The sequence below is a fragment of the Sinocyclocheilus anshuiensis genome, unplaced genomic scaffold (assembly GCF_001515605.1).
Source record: "Sinocyclocheilus anshuiensis isolate Anshui unplaced genomic scaffold, SAMN03320099.WGS_v1.1 scaffold94, whole genome shotgun sequence".
Taxonomy (NCBI): Eukaryota; Metazoa; Chordata; class Actinopteri; order Cypriniformes; family Cyprinidae; genus Sinocyclocheilus; species Sinocyclocheilus anshuiensis.
Window position 1 is genome coordinate 331,628 of NW_015546049.1, and position 14,573 is coordinate 346,200.

A 14,573-nucleotide genomic window follows, 5' to 3' on the forward strand; every position below is an offset into this window, starting at 1 on the left:
ATATTTTACTAAACCTGTTAGTCTTAATTACTTAATGTACAGTATGTTTAAATTAATCTGTTATGAAACATGCTATGACAGCCATTGTGTAATTGAATATATATTTTTACAAATAGCTTAGAATTTGTATTATTTCTAAGTTAATTTAAAAACGGCATTATGTGCAATTTACATGTTTGCATACAATTTTTTATTTTTTATTTATTATTATTATTTTTAAGTTGAGTGTTGATCATCTATTTAAAAATAAATAGCAATTAAATTTAAGTTTGGGTTAAGTTGTTAGGCCTAATTGTAACCTTTATAATGCAAAAGGGCTCCCAGTTTTAAGCATAAGCTGAGGTAGATTTTTATCACTAAGAAAATTTGATAACTGAATGTATTTAAAGAGCAACTTGTTCAGTAAACCATTAAAAAAAAAAAAAAGTTTAGTTTTTCCCCCTGCTGTACCGAAATCATACCGAACCGTGACGTTAAAACCGAGGTACGTACCGAACTGTCATATTTGTGTACCGTTACACCCCTATTGACTATGTAGCTGATGACCTAATAAAACAACTTTCACTGTCAATCTTTCCTGTCATGTCTAGAACATGCTGGCGGGGGCGTTGTTTGGGCCGTGGCATGGACTCCTCATCGCCTGCACTTTGACTACAGTGGGTTCCACCAACTGCTACCTGCTGTCCCGTACATTTGGCAAACGCCACATCGTCAGGCTCTTCCCTGAGAAGGTGGCGATGCTACAGAGAATGGTGAGTTGCCTCTAGGTATCATGAGAACATGATAGAGGGATTTATGTTAATGAATGTTCTATGAATGTAGTCAGTGACTGTATTTATGACTTTGCATTTTGTTTGTTTATAATCTACATGTACTATAGCCTAAACAGTAGCATACAGTGCTAGCAATGCCAAGGTTATGGGTTTGATTCCAAGGGAATGTGTAAACTGAAAAATTGTATCCTATAATGCCTGTTCACACCAAGAAGGATAACTATAATAATAATAATAAAGATACAGTTTTTAAAATAATAACAACACAGAGTAAAGATATAGAACTATTTTAATGATTTTTTTTTCCAGCTGATGAACAATTCTGAATTTATCTGTGTCCGTACGGGTGCCATCTTGTCTGAGATCCACTCTTTGGATGACATCTTTTCGTGGGGCACCCTGCTGCAGCTCCTGTTGATCGCCTGTGTGTCTCTACTTCCCGGAGCTCTGATCCGCCGCTGCAGCCAGGCCCACCTCAAACTTGATGGCCTGGAGGCCAATGGACACCAAAAGGTCCTGAATGATCGCAAGACTAGATGACACAAAGACAGACAGAAGAGGAGACTGCAGTCTGTTAATATGGGACTGATCATTGGTCTGGAGTCACAGTTGAGGATTTGCTTATGAATGTCTGAATGCAGAGTGAAACTGACATGGACAGAAATACAATTATTGAATGTCTATAATGATGATAAAGCACAAAAGAAGAGACTATTAATGTCTTAAAAGAGAACACACTTAGATTGCTGACATGTTACATACAGTGGGTATAGAAAAGAATCACCCCCTTTAAAATAATCACATTTTGTTGCTTTGCAGCCTGAATTGAACATGGACAGACACTTTTTGTTTTATCCAGCTGTCTTTCACTTGGATGTTATAAGTTGTATATAAGAGTAAATACAGCTGGATAAAACAAAAACTGTGTCCGTCTTCATTTCAGGCTGCAAAGCAACAAAATGTGATTATTTTAAAGAAAGTGATTATTTTCTATACCCACTGGACATTGCCTCGTTTTATAGGAAAAAAGGGAATCTGACAGCCTAGCTTTTGAGTTTTATTGAAGCAAAAAATATTTAAATACTTATGTTGTCAGATACTGTTTAGTGACCATGTTTGTGTGTAGCTTTATGTGTGTTTATGGCTTTATTTATTTGAAGAAACTGTAAATAACTGTACGTTTTATGTGTTTTTGAGTATGCTTACACATCTTACTAAAATAGAACTAATGATTAGTTACTTTCCCCCTAAATGTACACTGATAAAATGGTAATCTAAAAATGGAAACATTTAAATTAACTGGCTTTATTCATTAAAAAATATTATTTAATATCACTCAATTAACCTAAATACATTATTACAAAACGAATTTTTTATGGATTAAATCATGTAAATAGCTCTTTAAAGTAACAATTGCAGATTTAATAAAATGTATTACATACAAACATTTTTTTTTTAAATAGTATTCCAGTTTTACTTATACTGTATCCAACCTTATTTTTTAAACTTAACAGCGAATGCAGCCATTTGTAACTTGAATGTGCTTTCCGTGTCATTCTTGTAATATTATGTCAACAGATTGCAATAATTATAAACACTGGTTTGTAGCACAAATAGTTTTTCAATTACTGCACTTCTATGGCACTAGTTATTCTTCTTGTTATTTCCTATACCAGCTAATGAATCAGAAGTTTGGCAAATTCACAAAAAAAAGGCTTACTTCTGCGCTGAAAAATAAGGTGGATACCACTGAGTCCAGGCTTTAAAAAGCCTTTTAAATATTTTAAAGTGATTTAAAAAAATAAATAAAATAGATATTATATTCATTATCCTCAAGCATCCTACTGTCAGGATGTCTTTTTATTTGCAAGTTAGTGTTATGCTTTAAATATAGCCTTGTGCACTGATAATTTATATGATGGGTTAAATCTTCTGGACTTGCACAGTACATTCAGGGATTGATAACTGACCTTGTCAAACATATACAATTTTGTTATATGTGCACATGTGCATTCATCTCTAGCTACAAAACACTACTAATGACCTGTTTTGGACTACATTCTAGTGCTGTTTCTATGGTGAATATGATATGTATCCTTTAAAAACAAAATTAATTTCCATTGCAATATGCAATTTCATGAATTGCATCTATAGGTGCTACTTGAATAATTACTGCATTACAGAAGCTCTCCTGTTTTGAGTCACATATGGAAAAATAAATCAACGTCTTAATGTGTACAGATGTTGTTGTGTACAGATTAAGGTTTAGTTTTTGCATTGAAAACTGTTGTTTGAGCACTTGGAATTTATAATTCTGTTATAACCAAGTTTTAACTGCTGTTCACAATTAAGAAGTTCTTCAAAAGGTTGAAAAAAATGTTCATTCAATAATAAAAACATTTGAAACAATTTAACATCTTATTGTAACTTACAGTATATGCAGCCACAGACTGCTAAATTATGTGGAATGGATTTATACATGGTAAAATTGCTGAAATGAGAGAGATAATTATACTATATTGGCAGCTGGAAGCATTAGCCAAACTATTTCTACAGAGTTCTACAGGTGCATAATCAATGCTGAGCTACTTACAGGTAAAAACACGTTAATAAGTTGTATAACTGTAGGATAAGAATATTGCAATATTATATAATATTATGTAATCATATATTCCAACAGACATCAAGGTTTCACTTTAGCATTCAGAATCTAATGGAAGCCCATTTCTGCCATGAGATAACAAAAATAAAGGTAACTGCGACTTTTTATCTCACAATTCAGACATTGCTTGAGATAAAAAGTCATTGCATAAACTTGCAATTCTGATAAACTAGAATTGTGAGATACAAACTTGCAATTGCAAGAAAAAAAAATCAGAACTGTGAGATAAATGTAGTTCTGTCAGGACCATGATTGATGGTCAAAGATGATTGACAATTAGCATACAGTTTGGATTGGCGGTATGGTTCTGTTCTGGGCAAGAACTCCCTGCACATCCATGCAGAGATGCGCAGAGCAGCAATACCCCCCCCAGAACCAACATAAATGAATTGCAGATATCGTTCAATAATTTTATGTACACATTTTAGAATTAGTCTGATTCAAAGGATAATCAGAAGGCTGAATCCCGACTGACAGAGGAGGAGCTGGGGATGGAGGAGGGTAATTAGCTATTGAGCAATGTGAAAACTGCTGATAATACTGAGGGACCTTATACATGAATGCTTAGATAGGTGTCGTATTCCTATAGGTTGATGGGGATCAGCTGATGCGAGCGTGACTAACGTGACCTGCCAGAACTAACGCTACGCTTGATATTTCAGACTTAAAATTGAGTTTCTTCACGTTTTTCTTCACAATTTCAAGAAAAACGAGCCATATTTGTGAGATATAAACTCAGAATTGCGGGGGGAAGGTCTGAATTATGAGATAAAAATGATCAATTACCTTTTTAGATTTTTTTTTAATCCTGTGGCGGAAACAAGCTTCCACAGAATCTTTAAGCTATTGCTGACACAAGTAAACTTGATGTATTGATATAAAGCTTGCTGTATTGATATAAAGATGAAGGGAAAAAAACATTGTTTTAAACTCTTTATTGCTCATATCCATGTGAAAAGTAGTGAGACCCTCCCAGAAAACATAAAAACAGATGTGTATTCATGATTGTTCTCTCACACTCCTATTGTCCCCAAACTCACCCACACTTGTCTAGAGCCCATACTTTACATACTTTAAGTTAATATCAGAAGCTCATCTCAAATAAGGATTAAAGGGACAGGCTTATCAAACACCCAGAAGTATTCACGGTACAAGTGGTCAATAAAGACATTTTGAACATGGTAGAATGTGAAGAGAAATGGAGACAGCAACAGAATACGCCAAAAATCAGGTTTCATGTACATGTCGTCTTTGTAAATGATATGAGAAGAGATGGTCTTGAGACAGCTGGACATCCCTCCCATTTGACACAGCAAAAACTTGCTACAGATTCCCAAATTGAAAAGATTAAATTCAAACGTGCCTAATATCATTATGCTAATATTCAGCAGTAAACTGTCGATTATTCCTATACTAAAACCTCACACAAACACGGTTAGAATAAAATTAAAAACTGACCATCTCATCTGATATGTTACCAAGCCATTTGTAACAGAGTAACAAAGATAATGTCTTTTAAATGTCCCTATACAGGTTGAAGAACACTGCATATGGTTGGATTAAGCTGTATTCTTAGACGCTATGTATCTGTCAAGACGATTATTTCAGTACAAACATAAACTGCAAGAAACAAAGTACTGTCAACACAAATGTTCAGTTGCCCAAGAGTTGTATTGACGTCAAGAGCTCATTTAAGTCAAACGGTCCATAAAGCAACAATCAGTTTCTGATGCAGGGTCCTGAAACCTTTCGCAAGAGCAAGCAAGCCGTGTTGGTGCCTTGCACTAAACCTTTTTTTCTCTTCGTGTGCTTTTATTTAAAAAAATAAAAAATGCTCTAAGTTTGAGAGCTTTATAAGGTATACAAATTCAGACTGAGGTACCCTGTTCTTGAGGTAGAATGTTATATTGTACTGCTTCACACAAAGCTGCATGGACTTTCAATATATCATTTTCATGTCTCAATCATGGTTGCATCAGTTGCTTAATATCAATGTTACGCTCTATGACTGGCTGTTTGCATTTGATCAGTCAAGAAATACTGAAACCAATATTTTATTAACTGTACTTTGTGCATGTCACCTATATACAGTACATAATAAAAAAAAAAATTCCATTAAGCCTTTAATGATGCACATCCGAAAGGCTAATGATGTTATCCTTCACCAATCACATCACCTTTATATATTACGGAAAAATGGGAAATCTTTTTGCAAAAAAAAAAAACACTTTGTCTTGACTTTGCTTGACTCTTTTGTCAAAAATGCTTTTATAGATATTTATGTTGTCTCTGACTATGCATACATTCCCTACCGCAAACACGCACTTGCAGGAGAAGATATGCACTCATCTCAGCACATGAAATCAGAGGGGAAAAAGAGAATGTTTGCAACACAGAAAGTACATGTTTGCAGAAGGCATTTGCATCATATACATTCATTAGAGTCAGGAAGACCTAAAAGGACTCCCATGTGCTCCTGTTACAGGACCTACAGACCAGGTGCAGATTGCACAAGAAATTCAGCTTTTTCAAGTGCGTACACTACCATTCAAAAGTTCGGGGTTGGTAAGATTGATTCATGTTTTTGAAAGAAGTATTTTTCACCAAGGCTGCATTTAATTGATCAAAAAGTTGCATTTATTTGTGCAGCTGATTTACTGCTCAAGAAACGTATTATTATCAATGTTGAAATCAGTTGTGCTGCTTCATATTTTTTGTGGAAACCATGATACTTGTTTCAGGATTCTTTGATGAATAGAAAAGTTTTTTTTTTATTTGAAATAGAAATCTTTTGCAATATTAGAAATGTCATTAGTCACTTTTGATCAGAAAAGTAGTAACTTTTTGAATGGTAGTGTAAGGTAATATTAAGAGCGTGTAATATCATTCGTGGACAGTACAGGATATCAACAGTAGATTGCCAAAGTAAGATGATCTAGATCTACCTCTGTTTAGAGACTGTACTTTTTTTTTTCTTTACAGTTGGCACACAGACAGCTCTTATTTTGTGTGATGAATAAGTCGGGAACAAGGAAACAAAAATAAATATTTTTTTTTAAAAAGAGAGAAAAGAGAACAGGGCAGCAAGCAGAGGAGAAACGCTCAGACTCAGCAGTGGTAAAGAGGAACTGGAAGTGAAATGCTGGCTCACAGCTAGCAGTCTTTTACATTATGTACATTCCTTGGTGAGATCACTTAATGATTTTAGTTACTAGAGAAGATCAACAAACAAATCTGATTACTCACATTAAATAGCCTGAAATGAGTTTCCAAAGAACATTCAGTTGAATAAACCTATATAATTGTTTTTAGAATCTTATTAACATTTGCTCTTAATAAATTAGTAGATCTAGTGCACAACTAGACCTGCAAGTCCCTATGAAATCTACCTGCAGTGTGCATTCACCTCATCCAGCAGTCTACTTCACAGTGCACAAATCCTCTATATACGTTCACATCAGCTTAATCAATAATAAAAAGAGCTCAATATGAAATATCAGGTCCGTCTTTATAAAAAAGATCTCTGACCTGGTAACAAACTCGAACATCTTCATTCATATCCACATGACCAAATGTTTTTTGTGCTATAAGTTCTTTGGTTGTTTTAAACTGCTGGTCCTCTTCATCAGCTTCTGTCTCTCTCTGTTTCCCGCTCTGTCTCACTCTCCCTTTGTCAATTTCTTGAATTCGTTCTTGAATTTCGATTTGTCCTCGCATGAGCTACATTCATTAGCTGCTGCTTGCTGGCATCTGCTGATCATATTGATGGTTGTGAGGGTGTTGGCACCATTTGTTGGTGTTTCCGCTCTTGCTGTTTGACCTGTTGAATTATCTCCCTGATCTTGCGCTGGGCCGTCTGCAAACAAGCACACCGTATCCAAAGGTGACTGTAGTGCACATGCAAATATATCATTTATATCAACAGCTAATGTTTTAAGAAGCTGAACGAATCATATGTAGGCCCGAATAACAAGCCTTAGGACACAGTCTAGTCCAAGCCATTCTTTCATTCAAGCCTCATCCAAAACTGGTTAATGTTCACAATGAGCGAGTGAACTGCAGTGGGAATCAGAAGTGTCTCAAAGTGTCTTACTTTCACAGCACACCTGTCTCAGTCTAGAAGTTTATGCAAATAAATTGTCTAAAACATGAAATTCAAAAGTACCAGTACTTTAGTAACAGGCTGATACCAAGATTGAAAAAAAAAAAACATTTATGAAACCTTATGACAAAGGACAAATCTCATGAATAATAATTCTGTAATGTTGAAGTTGCTTTGTGACCATCCAGGACCTGCCAATAGTGTAAAATAATTCATATGAATGATAATGTACTGATATATTGATATATACCTGAATATTTGTACTCAGGTGGTTCTAGGTGAACTTAGGAACTATCGGTCACAAAAGTTCAACAAAGTGAGCAGTACAACCAATAGCAGTTGTAAAGAAAGCCGATTTCCACCACACTGAACTAATCTTACAGTGATCATCAATGTGCAAATAAATAAGGCACACCAAATGGTTCTTGTGCATCAAGAAAGCACGTTTAGCTTCTGTGTACCACATATGATGGGCTCCATGTATGCATGCTGATCAATGTTTATATTTCAATAAAAGACTAAATTGTGACCCTGGACCACAAAACCAGTCATAAGTAGCACGGGTATATTTGTAGCAATAGCCAAAAATGCATTGTACAGGTCAAAATTATCGATTTTTCTTTTATGCCAAAAATCATTAGGATATTAATGTAATATTTTGTAAATTTCCTACCGTAAATATATCAAAAATGTATTATCATTAGTAATATGCGTTGTTAAGGACTTCCTTTGGACAACTTTAAACCAGTACTTTTTCAATGTAGAGCTGGCGATTTCCATGCATGCTCTTTATGCAAATGAAGAACGACTTTCGGGAGCGACAGCCAATAGGAAAGAAGACGGTAGAGCTCATGTGAAAAAATCATTAGGATATTAATGTAATATTTTGTAAATTTCCTACCGTAAATATATCAAAAATGTATTATCATTAGTAATATGCGTTGCTAAGGACTTCCTTTGGACAACTTTAAAGGCGTTTTTCTCAATATTTAGATTTTTTTGCACCCTCAGATTCCAGATTTTCAAATAGTTGTATCTCGGCCAAATATTGTCCTATCATAACAAACCATACATCAATGGAATGCTTATTTAATCAAATTTCAGATTATGTATAAATCTCAATTTTAAAAAATTGACCCTTATGACTGACTGGTTTTGTGGTCCATGGTCACAGTTAGATCAATCAAATCTCTTGAGAAGACTTGGATTAAATGGCTTGATTCATATGGATTACGTTTATAATGTCTTTATGAACTTCTTAAAACCTAAATTTGGTTGCGTGGATTTTCAATGGATGGACAAAAACGAGAGAATGTGAAAAATATCTTAATTTGTGTTTTGAAGATCAATGAAAGTCTTATTTTGGAATGACATGGGGTTTGGGTTTGGAATGACATGAGGGTGACTAAATGATGACATCAAAACTACTTTATAGGGGTTAAAGGTGGGGTAAGTGATTTTTCAAAAACGCTTTAGAAAACTGATTCAGGCCGAGTAGCAAAACAAACTTGTAGCCAATCAGCAGTAAGGGGCGTGTCTACTCATGATGTGGAGGAGAGACCCACCTTTAAAAAAAGGTAGAAATGTTCTTTCTAAATGACAACTGCAGGTAACAACTATAACAATTGCAGGTTACCACTTTTTGCAGTGGTGACTTAAGCCCCGTTCACACTACAAGCGACACGCAACAGCAAAGCGACACAATCCCATTAATTTCAATGTAGAGCTGGCGATTTCCATGCATGCTCTTTATGCAAATGAAGAGCGACTTTCGGGAGCGACAGCCAATAGGAAAGAAGACGGTAGAGCTCATGTGATCGTTCTCCTCTCAGCTCCGTAGATAAACATACGTAATGGAAGAAAGTAGGCTCTGTTTCTCATTCATTTTTGTTTGTATGTACGGATTTAATTTAGATTTAGATTATATTTAGTCTTTTGCCTCCAAAATGTTTGTACTGTGGGGCGGAGCTATCAAAATAGGGGCGAGACCCTTTTAGGGTAGGGGCGTGTTTGTTTTGGTGATTTCAAATGTCAACATTGGCTACCAGAAATTGCTTACCCCACCTTTAAAAAAAGGTAGAAATGTTCTTTCTAAATGACAACTGCAGGTAACAACTATAACAATTGCAGGTTACCACTTTTTGCAGTGGTGACTTAAGCCCCGTTCACACTACAAGCGACACGCAACAGCAAAGCGACACAATCCCATTAATTTCAATGTAGAGCTGGCGATTTCCATGCATGCTCTTTATGCAAATGAAGAGCGACTTTCGGGAGCGACAGCCAATAGGAAAGAAGACGGTAGAGCTCATGTGATCGTTCTCCTCTCAGCTCCGTAGATAAACATACGTAATGGAAGAAAGTAGGCTCTGTTTCTCATTCATTTTTGTTTGTATGTACGGATTTAATTTAGATTTAGATTATATTTAGTCTTTTGCCTCCAAAATGTTTGTACTTAGAGCAAGAAACCTGATTCGCTGTCAAGGCAACCAGTATTGAGAACGCCCACTAACAATCTCATCGCCAGCCCCTGGCGACATGCAGTGTCAAAGGTCGCTGCTAGTGTGAACGGGGCTTTAGTTTGACTCTGGTGTTTTAGGCAAATTCAAATAAAACAAACAGTTTAAGGTCTAAGAGAATGTCATTCACATATCACATACCTGACTGGCAAAGAAATGTCCAATTATCTTAACAAACACTTCATCATTTTCATCTGGGGTCTGGTCCCGTGGTACAATGACCTCAGCACTGGTAAGATTCTGCAGCTCATTGACCTGTGGGTGTAAGAGGTCAGAGGTCACACACACTAATCCCATTTAGACCTGGAATTAACACTGCAATCACAAGTGAGCAGTGCTCCATGTTTCCTAGCTGTTGCCAACAACACCTGATGTTACATGATGCTGCCCAGCAACCTATTACTGAGATTTACTAATTAAATTTAGTCCATGAAAGAACCTGACTAAAATGGCTCTTTTTGTTTAACCCGTTTGTGGTGAGATTAAAATTTGGATGTAAGAGTGTAACCTATACGCATGAACTCTTCCTTTCCAGCAGATGATGTTATGTTCCCAGAGAGGCCTGAGATCTGTCATTAATCAGAAAGATTTGTGTTCACCTGTTTTTGGCCTTATTTAAGCTCTGTCTCACTCTTTTGCCTTTGTTCAGTCTTGAGCCCTCTCTGCGTGGTTTTCAAGAGAAGTTAATTCACAGTTTAAATCTTTTGACCACTGCCGAACACCGCACAGTGACCATTTACATTTGCATGCTTATTTAATACTGAAATGCTGGAAAGTATTTACAAGAACAATATTTCATAACTGCTCCACCACAGCAAGAGGGAGCTGTTAAGAACAAAAAGAAGAGCACGTAAACATTTGAAACTGGTCATTATTATGGTAGCAACAAGAATTCAATAGAATCCCGGGTTCATAGGATCACAGAACTCTCTCCTCCACCATGAATAAATTGCCATTCGAACCCATGAGTTTTATTATTGAAGTGCCAGGTAAATTCATTTTTACAGACGCCCACATGATAAACAATTGCTGTCCGAATAGGGCTATAGTTTCTTTTTGCCTGTTCCTGGTTAGACTTTTTTCTCTGTTACCTTTTGCTATATTTTATGTTGTTGCTTACTGGGACTCTTTGTTACTTTTGAGGCTCGTTTTTTGTATGAAGGGAATATTGTTTGTTTGAACCATCTTCAGTTCTTTTGAAATATATTTTAATGGAATATTTTGTTGTATTTACAAAAAGACAAATTAGTAAAGATTTTTTGGAGAGACACTTATTCAAGATTGTCTTGTCATCCATCCTTTTCTACACTTGGGTTCATCATCCACTTGTCAACCACAGTAGCTGAGAGGACTGTGGCTGCATTTACACTGGCACTAGAAATCAGATTTTTTTGACACAGATCGGAATTTGTTGCACAAAAATCTGATTTTTTCACATCCAATCTGAGCCACTTACAAATGTGTTTTTAAATCAGATACATATGCAATATCTGGACATACGACCTACGTCTAAACACACATATCCGATTCCACGCAGAACTCCCAATGCGAGAGCGACACGTTTGCCCATAAAGATGGTGTTTTAATGCCGGTGTGCTGTATGCACTAGAGGTCGACCGATTGATCGATTTATAGGCAGGTGCACTGGCGGGCAACTAAGCGTTGTTGCGGAACTCCCTCTGGCTGCGTGAGACGGAGCAGCTCACGCTCTGCAGGCTGCAGCCTGTGGGTCCGACAATATCCTCCACGATGTTATATATTCGCTCGTGGCCAGCGCACTCTTAAGCAGTTATGAGCAGCAGGCAGTGTAATATGTGTGATCTCTTTTATTTTTGTTATCACTATGGCCAATTGACTTATAGCAGTGTCCAGTGTATTTGTGGCGGCTCATCACAATATCAAAACTGACCGCCACAAATAGATTTTCCAAAAGGCTTATACTAGGCGTTGAATAAAATGAGCGCTTCATGTTTCAAAATTAAAATGCAGCGCGGGTGTTTTTATATGAATGTATCTTTGAAAAGAACCGACTGTCTTCAGAAAAGCTTCGATGTCATTTTCATTTCGTCTTGCTAGCCTTTGGGAGCAGCGCTTATTTGATTACAGCCGTTAACCGGGGAAACCGCTATATCTCCAGCTCCCAAAATGCCCCCTGCTGGCAGAGAATTAATTTGCAGTCTGTGGGAAACACTGGTGTGGGGGCCGGGGTCATTTGCTCAAACTCACTTTTATGAGATGAATGGGACTCTTTGGGAAAAAGAAAATCGGCCAAACATATCGGGCAAAAAAATCGGCATCATATATCGGCCATCGGCTCCCCTGATTTCTAAATATCGGCATCGGCCAGAGAAAAACCCATATCGGTCGACCTCTAGTATGCGCTCACATTTATTGATATGGAAACTTTATATAGATAAGAAATTGTACATTCAGGAGCTGGTTTTCAACCCCTGCCCCGTGAATTTTATAAATACAACAGCTAAAAGCTACATTATATTTCTCAGCAATGAGGTGATAACTTTGATAACTTTGCAGTTTTTGTAATTAAACCAACAAGCTTCACTTGTTCGCAAGCTTCACACTCACTCGCGCGTTTTCTCTCTCTCTCAATTCATTCAAATTCATTACAATAAATATCATCTTGGTGCTACTTTACTTCACTAAAGAATTCTACCTCTAACAAACTGTAGATAAAATATAGCCTAACAAATGAAAATTACTGCTATTTTCCGTTATTTATCCATTCAGTCAGATTTTGTGCTGCAAAACATTCATGACAGCCACTCGACATGAATTATATAAATTTTAATAGCACGGCCATTCAAACCCGAAGGTCTACCATGTGCATAGTAAAGCGATAACTGTAGACAATCCTTTTGGGCGGGAATTAATTTAAACACAGATACAGATACCAGTCTTGTATAAAGTGAATGTAAACAGGCGGGCCAAAAAAAAAATCGGATATGGTCAAGAGATCGAATCTGTGCATTAAGACTTGCAGTGTAAATGCAGCCAGAGAGACTGACACTTGGTCTGGGAGACCAGAATAAGAAACTTTCTTCCACCAAGAAGGAACTTTACTGACTTTGTGTGCTTATTTTTACTTTTCTGCACTTTCAGTTTCAAGTAACATTCAGTTATAGTTCCTTGAAAATCTGATCTCAAGGGACATGTTACTACCAGGTGTAAAAAACAATCTGTCTCACTTGACTTGTGTGTTTACACATGGTTTTAACATCTCTCTTTGGTGATCCAATCACATGTACACAAAGCAAGCACACATACCGTTTTGCCACCCTTCCCGATGACTCGTCCAGCGGCGGTCAGAGGCACTTTTATATGTGCCTCCAACTTCACATCTTCCTTAGCTGTGAAAAAATTCTCCTCTTTCAACTTCCCATATATTCTCCCCTGTGCCTACAGACACACACACACATACAGAAATGAGTAAAGGAGAAATGAGGGGTGAATACAGAGATCGATGGAAAAAAACACCCTGGGTCCTGCCTAATGGAATCCGTCCCCTGAAGATCCGGAGCCTAAATGACTGAATTATGGCTTTTACCTTGAATTGAGCCTCTGGTGGTCCAGTGATGATGACCATCCTCTCAGGATCATCAGGATTGTCTGGTGCAGCAATCTGCAGTGACAAAAAACACCACTTTCTTTTTCCATTCTGTCTTGATTTAAATACAAAAGACAACTTAAATTGCTAAAAGTCTGAGTGATACCTTAATAGACAGAAAAAATGTAGTATTTTAATGAACCAACCTATATACCTCAATATATACCAGTAAAACTAAATTTTACAGGTTAATGCCAGTTAGAAATAGCCCTTTAATGTAACAATTGCAGGTCAACACTTTTTACAGTGTATACAGCTCAAGTCTACATTATACTACAATACACTTTTGCTGGAAAACGAACACAATTCAAAATATTACTGATTTTTTAACATTAGAACTTTTTTCTAATCACAAGTTATAATTTAGACAAAACCACAACTGTCAATCAGCTTACCTTGGAGCAGAATTCAGCAGAATTCACAATAAATAATTTAGAATTCAAAAAGTTTGCAAGGCACAAAAACACATCTAAATCAACAAATGTAAGATTTAGGGACAATGCAGCACTGGTGAAACTAGCAGTTCCATCAGCTGGCCCAAAACTGTAAAAAACATCAAGGTTTTCTTATTTCTGAATAACAAGCCTTAGGATACAATCTGGTCCAAACCATTCTTTCATTCAAGCTTCGTTTCAAACTGGTTAATGTTCCCAATGAGAGAGTGAACTGCAGTGGGAATCAGAAGTGGCTCACTTTTATTGAGGCTCCAGCGTAGTGTGCCAGCTCTCTAATGTGCTGCCCTTTCTTCCCGATGAGAGCTCCTACTGCTGGAGTGGGAACGAAGAGGTAGACCACTTCCTGTTCAGCAGTCTGAAACACACACAGACAGCCTTGACTCCTGCCAGTCAAGTATATATAATATATATATATATATATATATAATATATATATA

The 14,573-nt window shown here is 36.6% G+C and overlaps 2 protein-coding genes across 5 annotated transcripts in view; one reads left to right on the top strand and one right to left on the bottom strand.

Annotated features, from left to right (window-relative positions):
* The window catches only part of LOC107699070 (transmembrane protein 41A-B-like), a 9,252-nt gene extending 7,668 nt beyond the window's left edge, over positions 1-1,584 (top strand). The window contains exons 3-4 of the mRNA XM_016500238.1: positions 591-752; positions 1,101-1,584. Coding sequence (XP_016355724.1) covers positions 591-752; positions 1,101-1,313 — 375 coding nt within the window. The 3' untranslated portion in view covers positions 1,314-1,584. The remainder of the gene's footprint in view (positions 1-590; positions 753-1,100) is intronic.
* Positions 1,585-6,243: 4,659 nt separating this feature from the next.
* LOC107699092 (insulin-like growth factor 2 mRNA-binding protein 2) overlaps positions 6,244-14,573 on the bottom strand; it is a 37,217-nt gene continuing 28,887 nt past the window's right edge. For all 4 annotated transcript variants that reach the window (XM_016500258.1, XM_016500261.1, XM_016500263.1 and 1 more), the window contains 5 exons: positions 14,375-14,491; positions 13,622-13,696; positions 13,342-13,473; positions 10,198-10,311; positions 6,244-7,291 (listed from right to left, as the gene is read on the bottom strand). In XM_016500258.1, coding sequence (XP_016355744.1) covers positions 7,193-7,291; positions 10,198-10,311; positions 13,342-13,473; positions 13,622-13,696; positions 14,375-14,491 — 537 coding nt within the window. In that variant the 3' untranslated portion in view covers positions 6,244-7,192. The remainder of the gene's footprint in view (positions 7,292-10,197; positions 10,312-13,341; positions 13,474-13,621; positions 13,697-14,374; positions 14,492-14,573) is intronic.